A 23,854-nucleotide genomic window follows, 5' to 3' on the forward strand; every position below is an offset into this window, starting at 1 on the left:
ATATATATATATATATATATATATATATATATATATATATATATATATATATATATATATATATAGAGAGAGAGAGAGAGAGAGAGAGACTCGAATATGAGAACTAGAATATTATGTAAACTAAAAATATGAGCATGTCCAACAATTTTTTTGCAAATCCAACCATGTGGATCGGTTTGGTATGGTGAATTTGCTAAGAATCAACCATTGGATCATGTATTTTTGAATGATTGGATATTTATGAAGATTATGAGCTATTTATTTTAAAGTCTTAAAAATCTTGTTTATGCATCAAAATTGAATGATTCAATAGCCTGATCTTATAAAACCAAACATGTAGATCACATAGGTACCGTTAGATTATATAGAAAAGAATAAAAAACTTATAAAAATCATGGTTCACACATTAGTTATCATATTTTAGTAACTATATATATAATCTAACAATAAACTAGTTGTATTTAACCTTAGATAGATTCAACTTTTGAAAATAACTAAAACACCCCTTAAAGTAATGGCATTTTGTAAAATGCAATGTTATTTTTTTGAGGTAAAAAATATAACTTTGATAGTTTGGTAAAGTTATTTTTTTTGAAATGATGTATGACTTTTCAACTCCCTTCAAGTTCAAAAGACCTATAATGCCCAAAAAAGTAACCACTCATTTTAAAAATTATTGTTCTTTCAAAAGTATTTTATTCAGTTTAATAAGGTTGAATCCATCTATTATTAAATACAACTAGTTTAATGTTGGATTAACCCCTTCTCTCTCTCTCTCTTTCTCTCTTTCTCTCTATCTATCTATCTATCTATATATATATATATATATATATATATATATATATATATATATATATATATATATATATATATATATATATATACTCTTTTTTATAAAGAAATAAAAAATACTCTTTGAAATAAGTTTTTTTTATTAAAAACATATATGTTGATTATTTACTTTTAACTTAAAAACTGTGACTCGCTCAAGTCACCCATCAGAGAGAGAGCCCCAAGAATGCAAACCATTTTGGCAAATGGGTAAGGATAGTGGTAGAACTCTCCTAAGTCCTACCCATGGTTTCATGATTGTTCCATGACAACATCAGATGAAACCAAGGACAGGGCTTTTGTGGGTAGAAATGCAAGCCACTCTTGCCTTTTTGAACAGCAAACCACAATACAGTTGTGGCTATGAAAGCGATATAAAAAAGTCCAGATGGACCATTACATTAATGCTGGACGCTTTAATTTGTCTTTTGTTTCTGTTGCTAGTGGTTTCAGTTGGCTTTGCACCATTCGGGGTTGGGGTGCTTCGGACTCCATTGGCCCCTTGACATGGACATGGGTTGATGGATTAAAAAGGAAAAAGCTCTAAGCATGTGCCTATCATCACCACCCAAATGTTTGTTTTTTTTGGACAAAAGAAGCTTGTCCTCCACCAGAAGCAAGGCCAAGCCAGTGAGAACTTTTTATTTGAACCGTTCCACATACGACATGACCCGAAGAACATGCTTAACAGCAGGCCACAAGTATACCTATTAAGTGTGTTTTAGGCTGTCACAAAGACACAGGTGCGATCAAACATGCGTCCAAATCTTTTTCACAAAAATAGGTTATACATTGTGGATTGTTATTTCATTATTCAAAAGACAAAGTTATTCCTTGGGGGCAAATGGTGAGCCAGGGGTTAACACCATCAGAACAAGAACAGCGACCATAAGTACAGCAGGCATAGTCAGCGAAGCTAGGTCTCTGATTCCTAAGGTGATTTTTCCCCGTTCCTCGTAGGAAAAAAAAAAGGACCAAAGTTCCACATTGCACATTACTACATTATGCACGCTGTGGCATAGGTGGGCTGGACTGCCACGGGCATATTGAGCTAAGGCACTTTTTTTGCCCCAAATTTTTCTGCTACTGCCTCAACCCGTGATACGCCACGTCCATACATAGGACGCTGCTGCATCGCTCATTGGACTGACCATGTGGAGCATTAGTTTTGAAGATTAAACGGTGTGATACAATAAGTGTGGATATACAATTTCAGACAGAGAGGATTATGAAGGCCTTTTCCATTATTTAGGAAACAAAAATGGAAGACTCGGACCAAGTCAAGCATTTACACAACATAAAGGAGATTCATACAATGAAAGGGATACAAATTCCTTACCCCATCTTCATAGTCCCTCATGAATTTGTACCACCAAACTAGACTAAGAAGGAAGTAGTTCGAAGCTAAAGGAAAGCAAATACCAAAAAAAGAAAAAAAAAGAGAGGAAAATAGGCCCTCTTAACCTTTGGCACAAAGAAGGGAAGGAACAGTGGTAGCAGCAGCATATAACTGAGGATAGTCGATGTTCATGGCGGCCTGTGCAGGATCTGCTTCGTGCTCCTGAGCTTCATCGATAGCAGTTGAGGCAGCAACAACTCTGACTGCCGTTCTTCTTCTTTTTCCTTTCTTGAGGACAGTTCACCACCAGCGAGACAAAGAGTGTTTGTGAACAAATGGAGGAACAGAAAACAGATTGAGTATTCATGAGGCTAGTTCTGGTTTTGGAATTTCTCCATGGCCCTTGGGGCTGCAGATGGTGAAATGAAAGTTGTCCAATATTTGAACAAAACATGAGATTAAACAGAAAAAAAAAAAACTGCCTTAATTCTAAAATGATAAGTGGGCACATGCATGTAAGAGTAAAAAATGCATGCTCAGCAGTCAACTACATAAATATGGCTCCACAAAAGAACAAGCAAGGGTCACTCACCCAGCCCAATTGCCTCGGAGCCCTTCATGATCCTCATCCTTTTACACGAGCAAGTAAACATCCTGAGATAAAATAACAGTAACCTTTTATGACAGAGGGTAAATGGTACCACCAACTTTAATGGATGGTTCTCATGCATTTTTTTATCCGAATAAATTGGTTGCAAGAATCTTGCAAAAACCAACTTGCCCTGGAAAAAAAGGTTAAAAAGCGGACAATAATTCCACCACTACGGTCACCATATATAAGAAGACATTTGCTTGGTAAGGCTCAAAATGCATAAGCGTTAAAATACAGTAATTAAGCACAATTTTTCAGCCGCAGCATTTCAGAAAGGAAAAAAAAAAGGTTTTCAATTATTCTGGCCCCTAGCTTGAAGGTATGGCAGACTGACAACTGCGGAGGCATGTGCTCGTTCAGCCTGCCAGCAAAAGATATTCGAGATTGGCCCGATAAAATAATAATTTCCATCATTGTACGAATAAAAGAAAAAAAAATAATTACAATCTTGGCCCAAGCAAGAAAATCCTCCGGCGTAAGCACTGACGAAGAACCTCGGAAAGACACACTAACCTAATTACATTTCAATAGTAATCATATGGACAACTCAGCCACGAAACACAAGCAACAAGCATGACAAATACCCAAGATTATAATATTGAGACAAATACTACCTATAAAAGAAACATCTCTCTCTCTCCGAATAAATGAACTTTTCTTTGTTTCAAGTAAAATGGGTTCATACTTCATAATTTTTTGGAGGGATTTATATACTTCATACGTATTTGATAGTTGATACCCTAGCCATAAAAACAGCCTAGACAAACAGGCTGATTTTGCTTCATATGAAATACTAGGGGAAGGGGTTAGATGAGCATAAAAAATAGGTAACCGGTCATATCTTTCAGGCATGGTTTCATAACCATTACTAGTGATAAATACAAATGTTTTTCCTAATGTTAGGTACGGAGAAGAAACCAGAATTAAATGGATCAGAGCCTATCTAAAGGGGTTTTAGTCCGATGGGGGAAACAGTCAATAAAATGTAAGCCCCACGCTCCATTGTCAATTCCAGAACTCGATGATGGGGATCGAACCATGTTTGGTGGACCACAATGCCTGACATGTCCTCAGTTACTTGGTTTGATTTTTTTTTTTCTGAGAAAGCTGGGATAGGCAGACACCTATCAGTTATACAACCATGCCATTGGGATTCGAACTTGCAACGTCCCAACACAAGGTGACGTGCACTAACTGCTCCTGCCAGACTAGGGAAGCCCCCCGTTAGTTATTTGGTTTGATTTATCTAACTCATTTTGTCGAATTATTAGAGATCACGGATGTTGCAGACTCGACTTCAAAAGATTTGCAGTATTACTGGAGCCAAAACTGTAGCTTTGTAGAACATGATTGGCTTTATAAGAAATCATGTGCTCAAGTTCTAGGTTTGATCTCTACTTACCCCCATGGAACATCTCCTACAAGCATCCAATCTCCATCCTTATCTTCATAAGTGAGAACGTATTCCGATCCATGGAGAAGATCCACCAGTCTGCTCTCACTCAACCCATCTCTCCCTGGTGCACCATGAGGCTCGCACTTTCCTGGAATTATCAATAGAGAGGCACAAAATTAAGCCATGTATGATGCTATTTCTAACCCATTCAAAACCTTGAAAAGATAACATGATTTCTTGTAAAGACACTTAGAACAGAGAGAGAGAGAACCAAAAAGAACACTAGTAGAAATGATCCCAAAGCACAGCATGGGATACCAAGCTTAGAACCCACTTCTTGGAAATAAAAGAGAAAATTAGTCTCAACCATAGCAAGTTATTTTATTTTCTGAGAAATTGGTTCCACGTTCAAACATGGACATTTTCTATCTATAAATATTTGCTAAGCCGATAACCTCTAGCAATGAAAACAAAAATTAAGAACTCACTATCTTTACAACGGTTATTCAATTCAAAGTGTATTCCCAACAATCTAAGTTTATTTTGTTTTTCAGAAAACCTTTTCTTTTAGGGAAATTTTCGAAAAACCTTTGCACAACCAGATCTGTCTCATACGCTTCCTGCTCAAGTTTCAACAATATAATCAAAGCAATGCCGGGAATCTGAGGTTCTAAGGACTGACAGAAACTCACCAATTGTAAAACAGCTAAACATTTTCTCAAGTGCGGCGGAGAGCTCCTGGTATGTGCGGTAGTTTTTCAGGTCGATCTTCCTGAGATAAGGAGCACCATCCATGCTGACCTTTACATACAGACACTGAGAGCCAGGCTTCCCCTCCGCTGCCATGTTCTTGATGGGGTTTGTAGCCATGGTATTCTTTCTGTAAGATCTGATTGGCGGCCAACCTACAACCTGAGCCCTATTGCAAACGAAAACCAGAATCAATATCACCATTTTGAGAAGCTTTAATGAAAAACAATGAACAATATATCTTTTTGTCTTTCCAACCCTGAAAGGTCTGGAGAAACAAGTCGAAACTATAGCATATGCAATTTAAGAAGATATTTCATCCTAACAACGATTTTCAGGATTAATCACAAGCATTCATCAAATGGAGCCGGCTAACAACATCCTTGCCTCAAAACATCATGCACAGATCTTCTACTTACCCCGACGTGAAATCCAAGAAACAACAAGGTTTGAGGTTCAGATTCAGAAAGCACAATCTTATCAATTTCTTTTTTGTTTCTTTTTTGAAGAGTAACAACCTTATCAGTTTCAACCAACAAAAGCAAAGGAAAACACATTGAAGATGCCGTTTTTAGAGAATTTAAAGCCTTACTTGGCAGCAGGTGCAATTGCAGGGTCATCTGCAGGAGCCTTTGATTCATGAGGTCTCTCTTTAACGGCCTCATCTTTCACAGACATACCAGGAACCGCAGTCTGATTGCTTTCAATGGCCACTAAAGGTTTCGCAACAGAGCTGGCCCTGGGAGAATGAAAGGGCAGGTGATCAACTCCCCCATTGGAGTGCCAATTGTGCCCAAGAGCTTTCATCCCACTCTTCGCAGCGATGGCGCTCCCAGCTAGCCCATCTTGTGAAGCCGGCTTAGTAGATATACTGAACTCGCTTCCCAAATCAGAAAATGCCCACTTACCGTCCGTCTTCGAACCGTCCATAGTGTCCAGAAACCCCCTTTTAACCCCTGAGCCAAAATTCTTCAAAGGGCTCAGAAAGATCTGGCCCTTCTCTTCGGTTTTCGAAGGCCCCAAAAGGCAGAGCTCTGTCTTTCTCTCAGGTAACCCAGACCCAGGAAGGCCGAGCCTCAATTCGGTCTCCTTGATGTTCAACATGTTCTCCTTCTGTCCGTTCTCCTTGGAAGAATGAACCCCAGATCCTTCCTTTGAAGAAACCTCTGAAATTCCTATGTAATCATGCTCCCTAAGATCCTGAACTTCACCCCCACATGTAGCCATCACGAGTCAGGCTGTGAGAGGCCTCTGCAATCATGAAACAGAGAAAGAATGAGGGGAACACTCGATGAGAGAGGAAGGAAAGCAGACCTATTTCTCGCAAAACGCGAATGAGGTGCAGCAGATATCACTCAGCCTTTCTACTCTCTCTTGCTTTTTTAAATACCCAATTTTTGTTTTTTTCAGGGAAAAAAAGGCCATGGTGAAAAAACAGTGTTAAAGGCTATGCTGGTTAGGAAACCAGAAAGGCAGAAAACAAATAACTTTTCTTTCACCCACTTTATTTTTTACCTCTAAAAAGTCATAAACCCACCGACAAGGTTCCCGGCAATAGCTGATAAGGTTTTCTCTCCCTTTCTCCTTTATTTGTTTTGGGGCTAATGCGGGTCCTTTTAGGGATCTTACAGCAAGGGGGGCGGTAAGTGAAAAACGTGGTCGTACGAATATGGAACAAAAGGAATAAAAAAAAAAAAAAGCACGCAACCCACAGAGGGAGAGAAAGAGATGTAAGAAATAAAAAAAAAAAAAAAGACAAGGAAAAACGTAGAGATAATGCCGGATATCCTAACATCCATTTCCGATCGAGAGAAATAGATAGCTACAGAAAAATAGACGGCCGAGAGGAAAGAAGGGGAGAACCCCAGGAGTTGCCGGAGAGCAAAAAACAGATATCTCTTAAGAATTGCCTGAAGATAGGCCCGAAGGAGTGATACAAAACCGCCGGGATCCCAGAGAGACGAAGAATAGGCAAAATATATTTTTGCTGGAAAAAAAAGAGGAAAACATCACAAGATCGACTAGAAACAAAAACCTTATAATCGACCTAAAATAGCCGGAGAACAAACCGAAGAGCCGGAAGTGGAAAAACAGAGAACTCGGCGGAAAATGATCCAGCAAGCTGGAAGAAGAAGAAAACCCTACCGATCGCTTCAAAATCGAGCGAAAAATCAGAACAGCGAGAGAAAACAACTCTGAGAATCCACGGAAACGAACAAAAAAGTTGCAGAAGAAAGGAAAACCCCTCAAACTCGACGTGAAATCGCCCAAGACGGTCGTAAAAACTCGGTCGGAATTTCCGATTCAAGAAACAAAAAAATAGAAAAAGGCTCGACTTTCGCGGGAAAAAAAACTCCTACCGTAAAACGAAGCGGAAAAGAAACAAAAAACAAGTACCGGATTCGAAAAAACAACTCAGGAGATTACCAGACAAATTTTTCCCTAAGAAAACTCCGGTGGAAAAGCTGAGAAGAAGACGCACCTAGCGATCTGTTAAACACCAGCCGGAAAACGATCTTGAGGCGTCGGACAGCCGAGATCCTTCATCGGCCTCTCGCCTGAAAACTCCTACCGGGAAGGAAGAACGACGGCAAGAGCTCGCCGGAAACCTGTACGAAAAAAGGGGAGGAGCGGGAAACGGAGAGCTCTGACGCTTCCAGCTTTGCTTCGCCGCGGAGGGATAGCGCCGTCCGTACTCGAGCCGACGCAGGGAAACCCGCTATCTCCGGTCACTGGGGCATATCTGCTGGTTTGTCGCGCCCAGATTTCCACAAATAATATTTTGCCGCGTGTTTGTTGTGAAATTATAGAAAAATCTAGAGATTTATCTGAAATTGACGAAAATGTCCTCCTCCAGTGGAGGAATCGTAGCCGGGCGCAACCATAATCAAAGGTTAGGATTACCCTGGAACATTTTGTAAATGACGCTTGTGCCTCTAGGGATCCCAAGGGAGGGAAAATATATCGGTGTGAATATAACGTTGAATTTAAACTTTTAAGTTTACTGAATTTTTCTTTAATTTTGCCGATAAAAACATAAGAAAAACAAAAAATAAAGAATTTCCCAAAAAAAAATGAACATTTGTCACTATATTGCTGACTGAACAGGTCCACAATCAACGTCACCTCTCCGCTTGTAAATTAACAAACAACTAAATCATACCAGTGGTTTCTCCACAATAAATTTAAAAAAAAAAATCCAATACAATAAAGTCAGCTTTTTATATATAGTGAGGTTTGAAACTAGGGATGCAAATGGGTCGGATCCAGGATGGACGTTTTACAATTTTTGGTTGTTCCCGATTCGACTCCCGTCTGAATGCCTATGGCCCTGTTTGGATGACAGGGGCCAAAACCTGGTTTTTGGCAAACCAGGTTTTGCCTCAAATTACGTTTTTATGGGTTGTTTGGGTGTGAAAAAACTGGTCTTTTAGGTTTTTAGTTACAAAAAATAAATAAGGCCCACCATTTTCTGGCTGTTGGCTAGCCATGAACTATGAAAAGTAAAATAAAATAAAATAAAATAAAATAAAATAACAACAGAAAAGGGAATGGCTGGCCAGCCATTTTTCGGCCAGCCCAAAAATTCTGAAAAACCTAAAAAAAATTGGGTGGCAGGCCATTTCCGGCTAAAAATGGCCATCCAGCCATCAAATGTTGAAAAAATGAGAAAAAAAATCTGTTTTTTTCTTGCCATTTTATGGCTGGTGACCGACCCAAAAATGACGGAATATGGAAGATGTGGTGTGGTGGCCACCATAAAAAGGTGGGAAGGGACAGGAAGAGGCCCTCTTGATAAACCTGGTTGTAACCTAGTTTTGGATGCAACTTGGTTTGATGCCCAAAACCAGGTTTTAAACCAGGTTTGTCATCCTATTTAAAACTTAATGAGAAAAAATACATGTAATTGTAGGGTAGCAACATAGCAGAAAAGAAAAGAAGAAGATGGGGATGAGCATATGAAGTTTGACGTCTAGCTTTAAGGGATTCTGTATTTATGTATTTTCACTATATATTGCCTTCCTTGGGTTGTCATTTCAGCTTAGAGTAATGGCTTTTTGCTTAACCGACCTGGGCAACCTGGGTCAAAGAGAGTGGGCCCATCTGCTCTTTAATGTATGAATTCCAAAGGTTGACGCGCCATGGCCACTATCAACATCTTTCACTTGGCTATAAGAGCTGAATCATGATGCGTGTTTTCCCTCCCTATATGAGGTTTGTCACTTTCATTAAAAAAAATAAATCTTGCATTAGCATATTTGCATTATATCTAAGCTTTACCTTTCAAGCTTGATAATCAAATTAGACATATCTTATAAAAACAATTCTTCAAATATGCTTTTAGTCAAAGGGCCGGCAATCATGTATGACATAGGCCGATAACTAACTTTTATTTTATTTTTTTCAATCATATAATAAATGTAATAATATCTCACCATTATATACTTACTTTTTATAAGTATCTACTTCATTTTTCATCAAACTAATAGATGTGTCATTATCGCAATATATTTGTACTAGTCAATTATATCTAGCTACAAATATTTAATAAAGCAATTTATCCAAACATCAAATGTGTTAGCAACATTACAAGGAATGTATTTAGCTTCCTATGTATGCTAAGTTATATGATCATGTTTCATGTATGACCAAGAAACAACACCTCCACTAATAAGAAAAACATAAATAGAAGTAAATTTGCTATCATCTTTACTACCAACAAAATTAGCATCAGAATAAGTAATTAATTTCAGTCTATCTATTTGATAACACAATTTCAAATTTTTAGTTTTTTTCAAATATCTAAATATATTCTAAATTTTTTTAGTATATTATCATTTTATTTTTGCTGAAACACAAAAGTTTAAATTTTTCATAGATATGATGCATCTCTCATGTCTTTCATTTAAAACGATGAATTCAACCATTACTTGGTCTTAACAATCATATCATCGTCATTTTCAGTCAAGAGTATATCATCTACATAAAGAAATAGAATTGCAAACTTCCTACCTTATAAACACAGTGATCAAATACATTAGGTACATATCAAATCTCATTTTTGGCTTTATGAAATATCAGGTATCATTTATGTGGTGATTGCTTAAGTCTATATAAGAATTTTTTCAACTTATACATTTTATCTTTTTAGTCTTTAACCATATAGCCTTCTGATTGTTTCATAAAAAATAGTTTATTTATGCTTTTTATTTAAAAATACAATTTTGACATCCACTTGATAAAGATCCATATCATAATGTACTACAATGACTAAAATTATCCTTATAATAGCAAATTGCAACAAGTAAATATGTATCGACATAGTTCAAACCTTTTATTTACAAAATAAACTTTTGCAATTAATTTGGCTTTAAAATGGTCAACAATACCATATGATTTGTACTTTTTTCTTAGAATACATTCACACCTAATGGGTTTTCTTTCATTTGTTAGTTTTTTAACTTGGTTTTTCTCAATGGACTCAAGTTCTTCATCCATGACTTTTATATCTCATCTAGATCTAGAGAGTAACACAACTCTTTAGCAAGTATATATAATAATCATCTAAATATGAAGGAGAATCACATGATCTCGTATGACCACTAAGAGTTTGAATATAAGGATCACAAATGGTTAGTTCATTACCTAGCTGACATTGAGTGGATCATCATAAATGAGGTCATATTGATCATGATCATCATCTTTAAGAGCATCAATGTCAATATTTTGACTTTCTAAAAATTAACATTCCTGCTTTCAATCAAGCCTTTATTAATATCATAATTTTTTTCTCTCTTGAACACTTTTAGATATCTAATGAAAACGCATCTAATAGATTGATTATCCAATTTATCTCTTGATGGACTCAAAATCTTTATATGAGCTATAGATCTCTCATTTTCGAAGATGACTCGGATATGGTTTTGTATCAATCCATAACTCATAATGGGTAGAAATGATTGTTTTGCAAGAAACTCTATTTATGATATACATAATTGGGTAAATAGCTTCTCTCCAAAATACCTTACTTAAAGATGCATATGATAACATGAAACAAACTATATTTAAGAAAGTTTTCTGTCTAATACACCATTTTGTTGTGGTAGTTAAGGTATTAATGTTTGTGGACAATTTCATGCTCTTGACAATACTCATAAATTTTATTTGAAGTATACCTGAATGAGATCTTAATATTTTGATGTTGTGTTGAAGTTGATTTTCAACTTTTTTATGATATTCTTTAAAATTTTCAAATGCCTTATACTTTATATGATATTAGTCAAATATATCTTTATCTAAAACAGTCATCACATGCTTTTATAGGTTTGAACCTTTAAAGATCGACACATGACATAGTGTATTATCTCTAATAATTTAAATGTTTTAATCACTTTTTTTAGAAAAAAAGTTCTTTTTTTTTTATAACAGAGCTGAAGAATCTGGCCTCCTTTTAAAGACAACCTTTAGCCAACTCAAACAGGTCAAACGGCATATCGCTAGGCAGTTATTCAACCACCCATATACCAGTGGGGGTTGAACTTGCAACGTCCCATCACTTGGTGACTTGCACAAACAGCCCCTACCAGATGGTCGGAGCCCTCGTTGGTTGTTAACGATACAAGCTTATGAATGCTCGGGAGAGCTAAGAGATATACACGTGAGTTTGCATAGCTGAGAAATTCCCCTCTCCCTTGCAAGGGATGGTTCGGTCATTTCACAGTCATCCATGCCCTAAGGCAAAAAATAAAATAAAATCTTGTTTGCTAGCAACCCGACAGGCTCCTCCCCACTCTCCTCGAAAAAAGCGACTACGTGGGACCCACGTTACAGTGTGACAGATCGGACGGCAGGGAAAGAAGGAAAGGGGCAAAACTTTCATCACTCCCGAGATCGGACGACTCATCAAAGAAAGCGAGGCCTGCACGCTCCCATCTCAGCGTAGGCCCCGCCGCTCATCGGCGACGGTGACAAAAGAGAAAGGAACGCGTGCGTTGCGCCCTCAACCAACGGTATCAGCGAACGCGTGATCCGCCCATCGAGATAGCCCCTCTTCAGGATCAATGGTTTCTGCTTCGTCCTCGTGCAACGTAACGTGTAGAATGCGTCTCCGCACAACGCGGTTTTGCTTGGGGAGGGGGTTGCAGACGATCAGATAAGAGCCGGAGGGCTGCCAAAACGGTTCGGGTACCCGGACCCATCATAGTGTACCTGAACCCACTCAAATAACAAAGTGTCCAGCTTGGTTCGGGTTCGGGTTCGAGTTTTGTCGTGTTACGAAAATGATATCTTAAACATGGATCTGTATAATTTGAGAAGCTTACTTTTTCTCAATACATATAACATTCGATTTGGGTTGGGTACCCAGAAAAAAAAAGCCGGTTCAGGTACCCTGCAAAAATCGCAACCCAAACCTGACCTGCATATTGCTCAAGTTAGGTTTAGGTTAGCTCGAATATTATTCGTGTTGACACTTCTCATGCACAAAATTCAAGTTTGGGTCGGTTTGGGTACTCGGTACAACCGATCCGTTAAGAGCAATAAGCTGGATCATATTGACTCAAACCCAAAATAAAGTTTTAAGCAAAAGGCGTGAATCCAGTTGGAGAATGCATGAGTAGAACAGGATTCGGATGAATAGTAATTCTGGATCCGGTAAAATTGTTTGTAAACAAATGCTTTACACATAAATTATGAACAGATTGGATCTAATTCGGGTTAGAATATAGATCCAAAGAGAAAATAGAGAAACAAATCTGAATCCCGAAAAAGTTTGCCCCAAGCAGCTTGAGTCCAATCATGTTACAACATTATGATCTTATTCATGGATCCTATTTTGAAACAGAATATGTCAGATCCAAATAGGAATGGCAGTCGATCAGGGCAGGGGCGGGGCGGGGCGGGGGACAAGGTTTCCACCCCCGCCCTGTGTCAAAATCCTACCCTCCATCCCCGCCTCCATCCTCGCACGGATTTTGATTTTAACCTCCATCCCCGTTTCATGTTCTCCATCCCCTGTCCAAACGGGGCGAGGCGGGGCAGAGGCCCATTTTGCCCCGGTGCAGGAGCAGCCCTTCTCAATTTTCAGTCTTAGTTGCACCCAATGTTGTCAGTGTGGGTATGGGCCTTGAATCGTTGGACCACCGATTCAGCTGCATTGGCCCGATACTGATACTCAATTGAATCGTTTTGTATCAGCACAAAAATAATAATAAATTATTATGTGTCAATCATAATGTGATACGTATTAAAATAATTTAAAATAATATTAAAATTTATTTTTTGATATTTTTTATATTTATTAAAAAATAGCCGATTCAGATACTGGCCGATACTCACTGATGCTGATAACATTGGTTACACCAGTCCAGTTTGAGTGGTCCAACATGGACGAAGCTCAAGAGGGGATCAAACAGCACAAGATACAAAAGGGCAGTCAATATCTTCCGTCTTCCTTGATGCTTCTGAAATGAATGGTCAGGTGGTCGGCATCCCGCATGAGCCAAGTGGGTCGTCCTCGTGCTTGTCATGATATGGACGGCACTGTTGGAGGCCACTTTTTCGGGCTTCTTTACGGTCAAAAAGATGAGGTCAATGTCCTTAGTTGGGTCTAAGTTTTCTTACTCTGCTTTTCTTCAGTTGGTGAAAACATGATTATATTTGACTTTTGAGTTCAGTGGGCAAACTTAAACCCTGTGCCTTGTTCAGGGATTCAGATAAGATTGCGTTTGAACATGTGCCCGAATCATCATATCATACGTGTATCACGTATGGAAAGTGATCGGCAGGTGTGTCCGATCAAAGTTCACCTCTCGCGTGCACTATGGTCAACTTTCTTTCTCTCTCTCACACACACAAGGAAACCCTCGCGGACAACCAGAACAGTCTGATCCGCCTCACTGTGAAGTAAAAATTCCAGGTTAAAAACACGACCACACCCAGACTTACGTGTTCCAACAGTGATAAAGCAATAGCAGCCCCATGCATCAATAGGATTCGATCCAGGGCCTTCAGCTTGTCCACATGGATAACCACCTGGGTTGGCAAAAAAGATGTTCAAACCATATGTTCTACATGGTTTCTTATAGGGTGATTATACCACCAACGGTGCTCCGCTTGTCTGGTAGGAGCACCTTATGTTGGGACGTTGCAAGTTCGAATCCCAATGATATCGTTGTATAAACGGTAGACGTTCAGCTTGCCTTTTAAAAAAAAAGAGAAAGGGCGATTATATCATTGAGACAGCGGTCCGGGCAGACTTAGCCAGCACTACTGGATCTCTCTGATCTTGAGGGTGGTTTTCCTGTCCATGAAAACAGAAGTAACAGATAGGATCACATCTCTATGTTCTTTGAACCATTCAAACATTTGATTAGACAGTTCAAGATTGGTGAATTGGTACATGGTAGCTTATAAATAGTTTAAAGCATCATTTGGGACTTGAGAGTCAACTTTAGCACATGAAAATAGTACGTATATCATGTTGAAGGTTAGGAGGTTAGTTTTTGCCTTTTGAGATCACGCATGGAAATCAAGTGTACCACCACCACGTTATGCTAAGAGCAGATCCAGTGATGGGGGCTCGAGTACTTTAAAATCAATGTGTCTATAGTGATTTTATGTGTAAAACACATTACACAGAAAATCACTGTGCATAGTGACAATTTTGTGTATTGTGTGTGGTCAGAGTACTTTGTAGGTACTCGGTTGGATCACCTAACCACATCTGGTTATGCTGGTTCGCACTAAAATAGACTGTTCCTCTCTCCCTTTGATAGACGAAACTTGCAAGGAAGCTCCTGCACTCTGCACCATAGTGACAAATCTCGCCAGATTTATAAAAATTTACTTGAAAGCTAAAAATAACAATTTCTTGTGATTTTTTCATCAAAAACATGAATATCATGATTAAAAAGTAATATTTATGTTTTTATAGGCTATTTATTGTAAAAAACTGCATATTTATTATTTTTAATTTTTTTATTTATTTATAAAAATTATTTTTTATTACCAAGTTTTTTCAAATTAGAGATTTACAAAAAAATTATTTTTAGTGAGTTGTTGATTTTTCACGTTTCAAAAAACATACCTATTGTCATAAAGTCGATCTTTGTGTAAAGTGTATTTCTCGCAAAATAAATTATGAAGGGCAAATATATGAGGTGTAAAACCCGTAAAATTTCAATAATTATCAGAATAAATAAATGTTATAATTTTTAGAAATGGATACGATAAAATGATATAGAGTCGATCCAAATGGATCTTGAAATCCAAACTTGATCAACTGGATCTAGTATCTAGATTCGGGTACGATGGACGGATTCGGATCCTGGATGGATCCGAAACCCAATTAGAATCCAATTGGACTTTTATGGATCCAAATATGGTCGAATTTCGATCAAGAGACAAAAATCTAGTTATAAGATTGAGAAGATCTAAAATACAATTCGTAATTGAAACTCGTCGAAAAATCAATTCGTATATAAAAGAATTAAACATGGCCAATAGGGCAACAAGATGAGAAGCAGTGTTGTGGTGAGGTGTATCACCTAGGGATGAGGCAACCTGAGTTCAAATCCCACGAACTACACTCCCACAAATTTTAGGGAAAAAAAATGTGTCTCTTTGTCAAAAGTGTTATTTTTGGAATTTCCGCCAAAATCTTACTAAAGGTTAAATAAATTAACGTTGCAAGAAATTGCAACGAAATATACAATAGTGCATTGGTGGGGCTTGCTACCTTTAGGGAGGAGGTCTACCATTCAAATCCCCTTGGTTGCTAGAGTCTTTTTTAAAACCGTTTTAAATATATATATATATATAACTCCTCATTAAAGTGGCTTTAATAGAAAAACGCATTTTAAAGAAAGGTGAGGGCTGGGCGATTTTCCCAAAGGGGAAACCCAACCGTCCAGCATGAGGAAGCCTCCCTTCCATTTTTTTTGGGAGTTTCCATAATAGGTATTAATGTGGCCATCCGTTTTGGGGAGGGCCATAATGAAGAAACGTTTTTTTCTTTTCTTTTGAAGATGCTTCAGGATCGAGGTGCCTTGAAGGCTCCTCTCCTTTCCTCTCTCAACTCTCTCTACCAGCCGTGTGACTCTCTTTTTCTTATCCCTTCCACCATTGCTTCCGGTGAGGTATTAGTGTGGAAGGATTTGGATGTCCACCAGGGAGAAGATCTTACCGTCGGGTTCATGCTCTCACGAGGTAGGGGCATAATCTCTTTAAGTGTGTGCACAGGGCCATGAGATACCTACATGTATGAGATTATCCGGATATAGGCACAATGATACACATACAGTTTTTTTTCTTCCTGTTTACATGGGTGAAAGGGGGTATATAGCTGTTGAAACGAATATGCATATTTTCTGCAGATGTAATTCCAAATCCATGTATTCACGTTGATCATAGTGTTTTTCTGAATTTCTTGTACGATTATGCATATACCAAAAGGCTAGAAATTAACCTGCATAACGTCTCTACTAACTGTGTGATACAATATGTTTTTTTTATGGTGCAAATACAAAAGAAAAAAAAATCATGTATGCTTACTGTAGGGTGTTTATCATTTTATCCTGTAGTTTATGTTGAATCTGTATGAAATCTAGTTCCAAATTCTGGACCATATTGCTATATACCACTCAAGATATTTTGGAGCTGCACAAACAAATAAATAAATAAATGGGTATAACCGAATTATAATATGGGCTATAACATGTAAGTTCTCATGTTATTATGCAATATAGTTTAGTTCATATATATATATATATATATATATATATATGAAAATCAGGGTCTGATTATATCATGGTGGCATGTGAGATCACATTTCCTCATTGTTGCGCATATAGCAAAACCTTATATATATTGTGTTACCATTGAACTACTTCAATATATATATATATATATATATATAAAATTTATAGTTGTGATATGTGTTGTATCCATGATTTAGTTATGTGGAAAAGACATATATATGTATGTGAATGATCGGATAGCATGGTTATTTAGTGCAGACACTGTAGAATTAATGTTTTAACTATTCAGGACATGTATAATAGAAGGCAAATAGTGATTATTGAATCATATTCTGGTTTCCATTTTAAACGGGTCTAGAATAGGTATCATGTTACGTTGGATCTTTAACATTATTAGATCAGTTAATGTATACAGGGTGGCTATGGTGTTTCAATTCTCTTCCAAATTGAATGTTTTGCAAATATATATATATATATATATATATATATATAGATAGATAGATATCACAAATTTTAAATACATATATATAGCCTGCACGACCCCAGCCCACAAGGTGGCCCCACCGGTTAGATCAGACAGATTGGTTGGTTTGACCCAGCTTGACCAAAGGTCTACTATACCAGGTCTGGGTGCAGCTATTGCGGCAGGGTGCGCCATACCCTGTTGGCGTGATTGCAGCCTAACAACATCAACAGGGTGTCTGCGTGTTGGTTGAAGTCATTAGTACTCGTTAACTTGGTTTGGAAAGTTGAAATTTTAAACTTAATGACACTCTAGTATAGGTCTGCCTAGTTGAGTTAACATAACATTGGTGTCCTTTGTTTGGTACTCAGACAACCATCCGAATGCACCACGTGTCAATGGCACCGTTGGAAAGCTCACGACCTACACACACATCATCAAACCAGATAGAAAAAAAAAAAAAACAAATTTCAGCATGTGAATAACATGCTTACATAATGTGTTTGTGGATCTTGCGGTTGTGCTAATCAGCTCGACCAGCAAGCCGTGGGACTCTATCGACCCTACTCGGGTGGTGTGCTGCTATGTTTTGGGTTCATAGTTAGTGTAAGTGTTAGGTTGGCTTGAGAGCTGCAAACCATTGCAACACTACGTGTTATCTCTATGGGGTTTGCCGCAGTACTAGCTTGACTTACAAAATGTATATATGTATTTCCTTGATTTGGTAAGAATTTTTATATCCGATTAATATTTGAATTCAGGTTGTTCACTTAGTTGCGCATTAAGTCGGATTTGGTAATGCTTAAACCTGACTCGAGTTTGGTTCAGAAATATATATATACATGTTCATATTTGGGTTTTTAAGAAACCTTCTTATGCCTAGTATTAGCTATAGCGAGACCGCTACAAGTTAATGACTTGTTGCATCCCGACTCTGGTCTCAAGAGTATAAAGATACATGTAATAATTCTCTTTGAGCGATGGAGGTTTTTGTGTAATCTTTAGATCATAAATGCTTGAAATTGAAAAAAAAACCCTCAATTTTATACATATCCTCATTTTTATTCGACTACGTAACTTAATATGGGAATTCAAATGGTTGTTGCTATCACCGTGTACACACACTGGGACATGGTTGTACGTATTGAGGATTGAACAAGACAACAATGATGTAGACACATTGCCTATGGTTTTGTAGGTAGCTTGTTGGTAAATACATATTTTTGTTATAATTGCATATTTGAGAAATACTACGAAGGCACGATAAAACAAATTAAAACTGAGCAGGACAAATCTTTGTGGTGCCAAACGGGTACATATAATGCTAAGTGAATTGCATATAATTGAGTCATGATCGCTTGTAAATATTATGACATGTTTTGTGCCGATTGATGTATGCTTGTTCTGCAAATAATTGCCTAATAAAGGGGCACTTGTCATGTCATGATCATGTAAGAGCTCAAAATCGAGCTTGCGGTCTCGTAGTGCCATACGAGCACTTAAGAACTGATACAGTTGAATAATGTTATGTTGCGGCGTAACCAGTGGGGTACGATATGTATACCCTAGCACTAAAAACAAAGGCTAAATTAATACATGGTGACATGAAAGAAAATTCTAGACTCTGGTATACCTGAAAGACGATATTTGTTACCAGTTTCTATTTGGGATTCTAGGTATACCTTAAAGAGGGTATATGTTACTAGATTTTCTCCAAAGTTCTAGGTACACCTGACAGACGGTGTATGTTACTGGATCCAAACAAAGAAAGAATGAAAATCATGCACATATAAAATAAAAATATGGGATTCTGGGTATACCTGAAATGGTATATGTTACTGGTTTCCCCGGGATACTGGGTATACCTGAAAACGGTATATGTTACTGGCTTCCCAGGGCTCTGGGTACACCTGAAGACGGTGTATGTTACCGGACCCATGGTCTACCTTGGAGAGGGTAGATGGTATAACCTCCGTGGGACATTCTTGTTTTTGTGAGAGCTAGGCGTCTCACCGGTCCCCAGTCCTCGGAGTTAGGGGACCAGGACTACCAATTCGTCCTAGGTGGTAGATCCAAGTCTTCTGCAGAAGTACAGGGTGCATCCTAATTCTAGTTCTAGCCATTGGGGAGTACTCTCTCGGTCGTGAACCGTCCCCTTTGGATATCCGTACGGCTAGTCATACAGGTTATAAAATAATAAACCCCCGTGTGGTCTCGGTCCGCTACGATGTCGAATGCCTGTGCGTACCCACAGGGTAATTAACAAGATGAAACATAAAGTTAGTGCATTAAGAAAAATCTTCAAGTAGTTGCATACTGCTTGATGTTGAAATTGATTCAAATTGGTTTTCCTTTACACGGAAACTGTGATAACTTATGAACAATGTGTTGAATAGTGATATTTATGCTTTATGCACACTTTACATGAAATGCTTTAGTTAAGTCAGGTGTACATTCACATTAGTTTAAAAGTTATTACTTAAATGAATATGGTTTATGCATATGATGGATCATGCTTTGATGTTGATGGAATATATCATGAAATGCTTGACTTTATTGACCTGTACATTTATCAATTGTTAAATGGTTATTAGTTCTATCTAAACTTGTTGCACATATACTTGTACACATGACACTGTGCACATTCATATGGATATTATGCTTCTTACTCAGACGTGGTAGTCTGACTCTTTCTGAATTAATGTTTTTCAGGAAAGTGTTTGACGAGCAATTGTGGTCGTCGCTGCGGACAGTGCTATGTGACCATATCTTCTTCGGATGTCCTGAGGATTTCTGACTTGTAATAAATCATCAAGTTGTAAAGGATAACTTATAGTATTTCAATGCAAGCATTTATTTTACTTAAATGCCTTGAGTCTGTGCTATTACTTGTAACCCGCCCAAATAATTTGAATAAGGATTTAATAAAGTTTTTCGCTGTTGTTTAGAAAAAAAAAATTTATTCCAAAATTTTCAAGTTAAATATTTGGGGCGTTACATGAGGTCTGGTCGATGAGATACTCAAGCATTGGAGAAAGGGAGCTGTCAAATTATTGTTGGTTGTAGATTTTAGACTTTTTGGTTGAATTATATATATATATATATACACACACACGCTAAACTAGTTGTGTTTAACATTAGATGAATTCAAACTAAATATATTTAAAAGTGGCATTTTAAAAAATATATGATTACTTTTTGAGGTTAAAAAGGTAAAATTTGAAGAATTCATAAAGTTAATTTTTTTGAAAAAGGTGTTTAACTTTTTAATTCCCTCATGTAATGCCTAAAAAGTCATGCATTTTCAATATATATATATATATATATATATATATATATATATATATATATATATATTGAATAATCTACATTGAACTAGTTGTATTTAACATTAGATGGATTCAACCTTATGAAAATAACTAAAATACTCTTAAAATAATGGCATTTTTAAAGACAATAAGTTATTTTTTAAGGTAAAAAAGATAACTTTAATAGTTTCATAAAGTTTTTTTTTTAATCGTATTTGACTTTTCAATTTTCTTCAACTTCACATGACCTATAATGCCTAAAAAAGTAACCATGCATTTTTAAAAGTACAATTCTTTTGAACAGTTTTTTAGTTATTTTAATAAAGTTGAATAAATCTAATGTTAAACAAAACTAGTTTGAGGTCAAAAAGGTAAATTTGAGGGTTCATAAAGTTGTTTTTTTGAAAAAGGTGTTTAACTTTTTAATTTCCTCATGTAATGCCTAAAAAGTCATGCATTTTCAATATATATATATACATATATATAATCTTAAACTAGTTGTGTTTAACATTAAATGGATTCAATCTTATAAAAATAACTAAAATACCCTTAAAGTAATGGCATTTTTAAAGATGATAAGTTATTTTTTAAGGTAAAAAATGTAACTTTAATAGCTTCATATAAAAGGTTAATCTAACACTAAACTAGTTCTATTTAACATTAGATGAATTTAAACTAAAATATCTTTAAAAGTGGCATTTTAAAAAATATATGATTATTTTTAAAGGTCAAAAAGGTAAATTTGAGGAATTCATAAGTTATTTTTTTGGAAAAAGGTGTTTAACTTTTTAATTCCCTCATGTAATGCCTAAAAAGTCATGTATTTTTAATATATATATATATATATATATATATATATATATATTGATTAATCTACATTAAACTAGTTATGTTTAACATTGGATGGATTCAACCTTATGAAAATAACTAAAATACCCTTAAAATAATAGCATTTTAAAAGATGACAAGTTACTTTCTGAGGTAAAAAAGATAACTTTAATAGTTTCACAAAGTTACTTTTTTTGAAAATCGTGTTTAACTTTTCAATTTTCTTTAAGATCAAAAGACCTATAATGCCTAAAAAAGCAACCATGCATTTTAAAAAGTACAATTCTTTAAAGAGTATTTTAGTTATTTTAATAAAGTTGAATAAATCTAATGCAAAACACTAGTTTTATGTTAAATTAAAGCCCCAATGGATTGGTAGTTGCTCAATCCATAGGTATTCAACCTGAGCTCAAGCGCGTTGACCATCCATCGTGCATGTGCTGGATGGTTAGCGTGAAAAAAAAATCCATGCAAAAATTACAAAAATGGGCAAAAAGATCCCTTTAGAGGTGCTTTCAATGCACCGCTAAAAGCACAAAAATAGAATACCATGCATGTCCTCGCTTGGCTTTTAGTGGCACTTTCAAAGCCCCATTAAAGGGCAAAAAATATAAAAAAGAAGAAGCATTTTTGCACTTTTTTTTGCTCATTTTTGCCATTGAGCATTCATCACACAAGTGATGAATGATCAATATGATTGAATGTGGGTTTAGCACCTTTGGATTGAGAAGCTACCAATGTTTCTCTATCTCTATATATAGATATATAGAGAGAGAGGAGTTTTTTGACATATATCACAAGAACATTAATAGACTTTTACCTATTTTTAGTTTTAGAAGTTCGAAGGCCAAATCTTAGGTCGTATTATAAGATTTGAATCCTTTATCAAAATGACTTTTCAAAGGATGGATCCAATGCCTAGTCAAATATGGATCAAATTATATCAAAGTCGTTTTCACCGTTAAGGTTCTGTTTGGGAGGCACGATGAGAAAAGTGATGGGAGTGGAGATGAAGCTGGAGTTGTCAACAATATCCTTGTGAGGATGCAATTGAAAATGACCCATCTCCACTCCCTTCCCAAACAACAGTTGTGGAGTTAGGTGGTATTAATTACAACTTCATTAAATACCATCTTCACTCCTATATCCTCCCATCTTTCGCTCCTAAATAGAGCTTAATTAAAACTGGCAAGATCAGCTTACTAGTGCGTGATGAGTCCAAAGGAAGATGAGAGATCACTAGCTCAGTGTGGTTCTTATTGTGTCAGGTTATGCTCATGTATTATAGAGATGATGTCCAACTTACAACTCACCTCATTTTTCATGCAACCATTTGCATAAAATTAAGTGATACTTTTAAAATTAATTTTCAATGGATAGAACATAGATGTAATTTAAGGTGGTTATTTAAACAAAAAAAATGATTGTATTATACAACGAAAAATAACACATATCTCAAAATACCTAACAATTTTCAAAATCTACCTCATGTTCAAATTTGCAAATGTCTAACTTCTTTATGGCCATTTTACCTTTCGCATGAGCGAACCTCCTGAAGTTTGTGCAATATACCAGTACACTCTCCGGGTATTGCAAACTTTCACTAAAAGGTAGATTTACACATTTTTTGCATAGCTCACAAAATCTGTATAATCATATCTACAAATTTTTGGTAACTGAAATCTATCAAAACTTCGCAAATATTATACCAAATTCACATATACAGTATAAAGTTCGCATAATCAAGTTTGTGAACTTTTTGTAACTAAAATCTGCCGAAACTTCACAAATATTTGAATTTAACATGAATTTAATGTCATATATATCATCTTACAAGATTTATAAAAAGACTCCGAGTGTCCCATAACCATGACATGTCAACAAGAACGAAACTTACCAAGACCATTTACCTTACTATGTATTTATTTGTGAGTCTAAAAAGTGATGTTTTTGTTATTTTTTTATCGACTAATAAAAACTAATTGGTAAATATTAAATATTCACAACAAATTGTCAAAACTAAAGGGATGGTAGATGGGGCTTGTGGATGCTTGGAGAACGACCAGTTGTTGTATCCTTTCTTTGAATCTAACAAGGTATCCGTTGGACAATTTCACATACTTACAAAACATAAATTTTTATGTGCACGTGTTAAGACGTGAAATGGTTCTGGATCCACATCTGGTCCAGATCCACACGTTATGTAGTTGTATATTTTGTACATGTTCTGTCTTGTAATTTGTATTTTTATTAGGGGACATTATTGTCCATCATAATATTTTGTAAAGTGCTAAATATAAATTAAAGATTTCTAGGTCACGAAAAATGTTTTGGATGTGACCCTTATGCAGCTCCTTTGTCTCCTTTCCTCTACCTTCTTGCTGGAACAGATTGATGTGGTTGAAACCTTAAATCTAACATGGTATCAGAGCCAGGTTGGATCATAAGGCTATGAGTTCTTCCATAAGGTATGCCCAAAGAGATATGTGGATCTGTGGTTTTCTCCAAGTTAAGAAATTTTTTCTCTC

At 36.5% G+C, this 23,854-nt stretch overlaps 1 protein-coding gene across 2 annotated transcripts; it reads right to left on the reverse strand.

Annotated features, from left to right (window-relative positions):
* Positions 1-2,057: 2,057 nt before the first annotated feature.
* On the reverse strand, positions 2,058-8,023 carry LOC149828782 (auxin-responsive protein IAA27-like). Of its 2 annotated transcripts, none has more exons than XM_090017721.1 (6): positions 7,451-8,023; positions 5,561-6,219; positions 4,911-5,137; positions 4,225-4,366; positions 2,763-2,824; positions 2,058-2,458 (listed from the first exon to the last, which is right to left on the reverse strand). In XM_090017721.1, exons 2-6 carry the CDS (start codon positions 6,193-6,195, stop codon positions 2,400-2,402), a joined length of 1,125 nt encoding a protein of 374 aa, XP_089873847.1. In that variant the 5' UTR covers positions 6,196-6,219; positions 7,451-8,023; the 3' UTR covers positions 2,058-2,399. The 2 variants fall into 2 exon arrangements, with proteins under 2 accessions (XP_089873847.1, XP_089873848.1); XM_090017722.1 differs by having other exon boundaries at positions 2,058-2,579; positions 7,451-7,701.
* Positions 8,024-23,854: the final 15,831 nt, after the last annotated feature.

Source organism: Nuphar pumila, chromosome 9 (assembly GCF_984573655.1).
Source record: "Nuphar pumila chromosome 9, dmNupPumi1.hap1.1, whole genome shotgun sequence".
Lineage (NCBI taxonomy): Eukaryota > Viridiplantae > Streptophyta > Magnoliopsida > Nymphaeales > Nymphaeaceae > Nuphar > Nuphar pumila.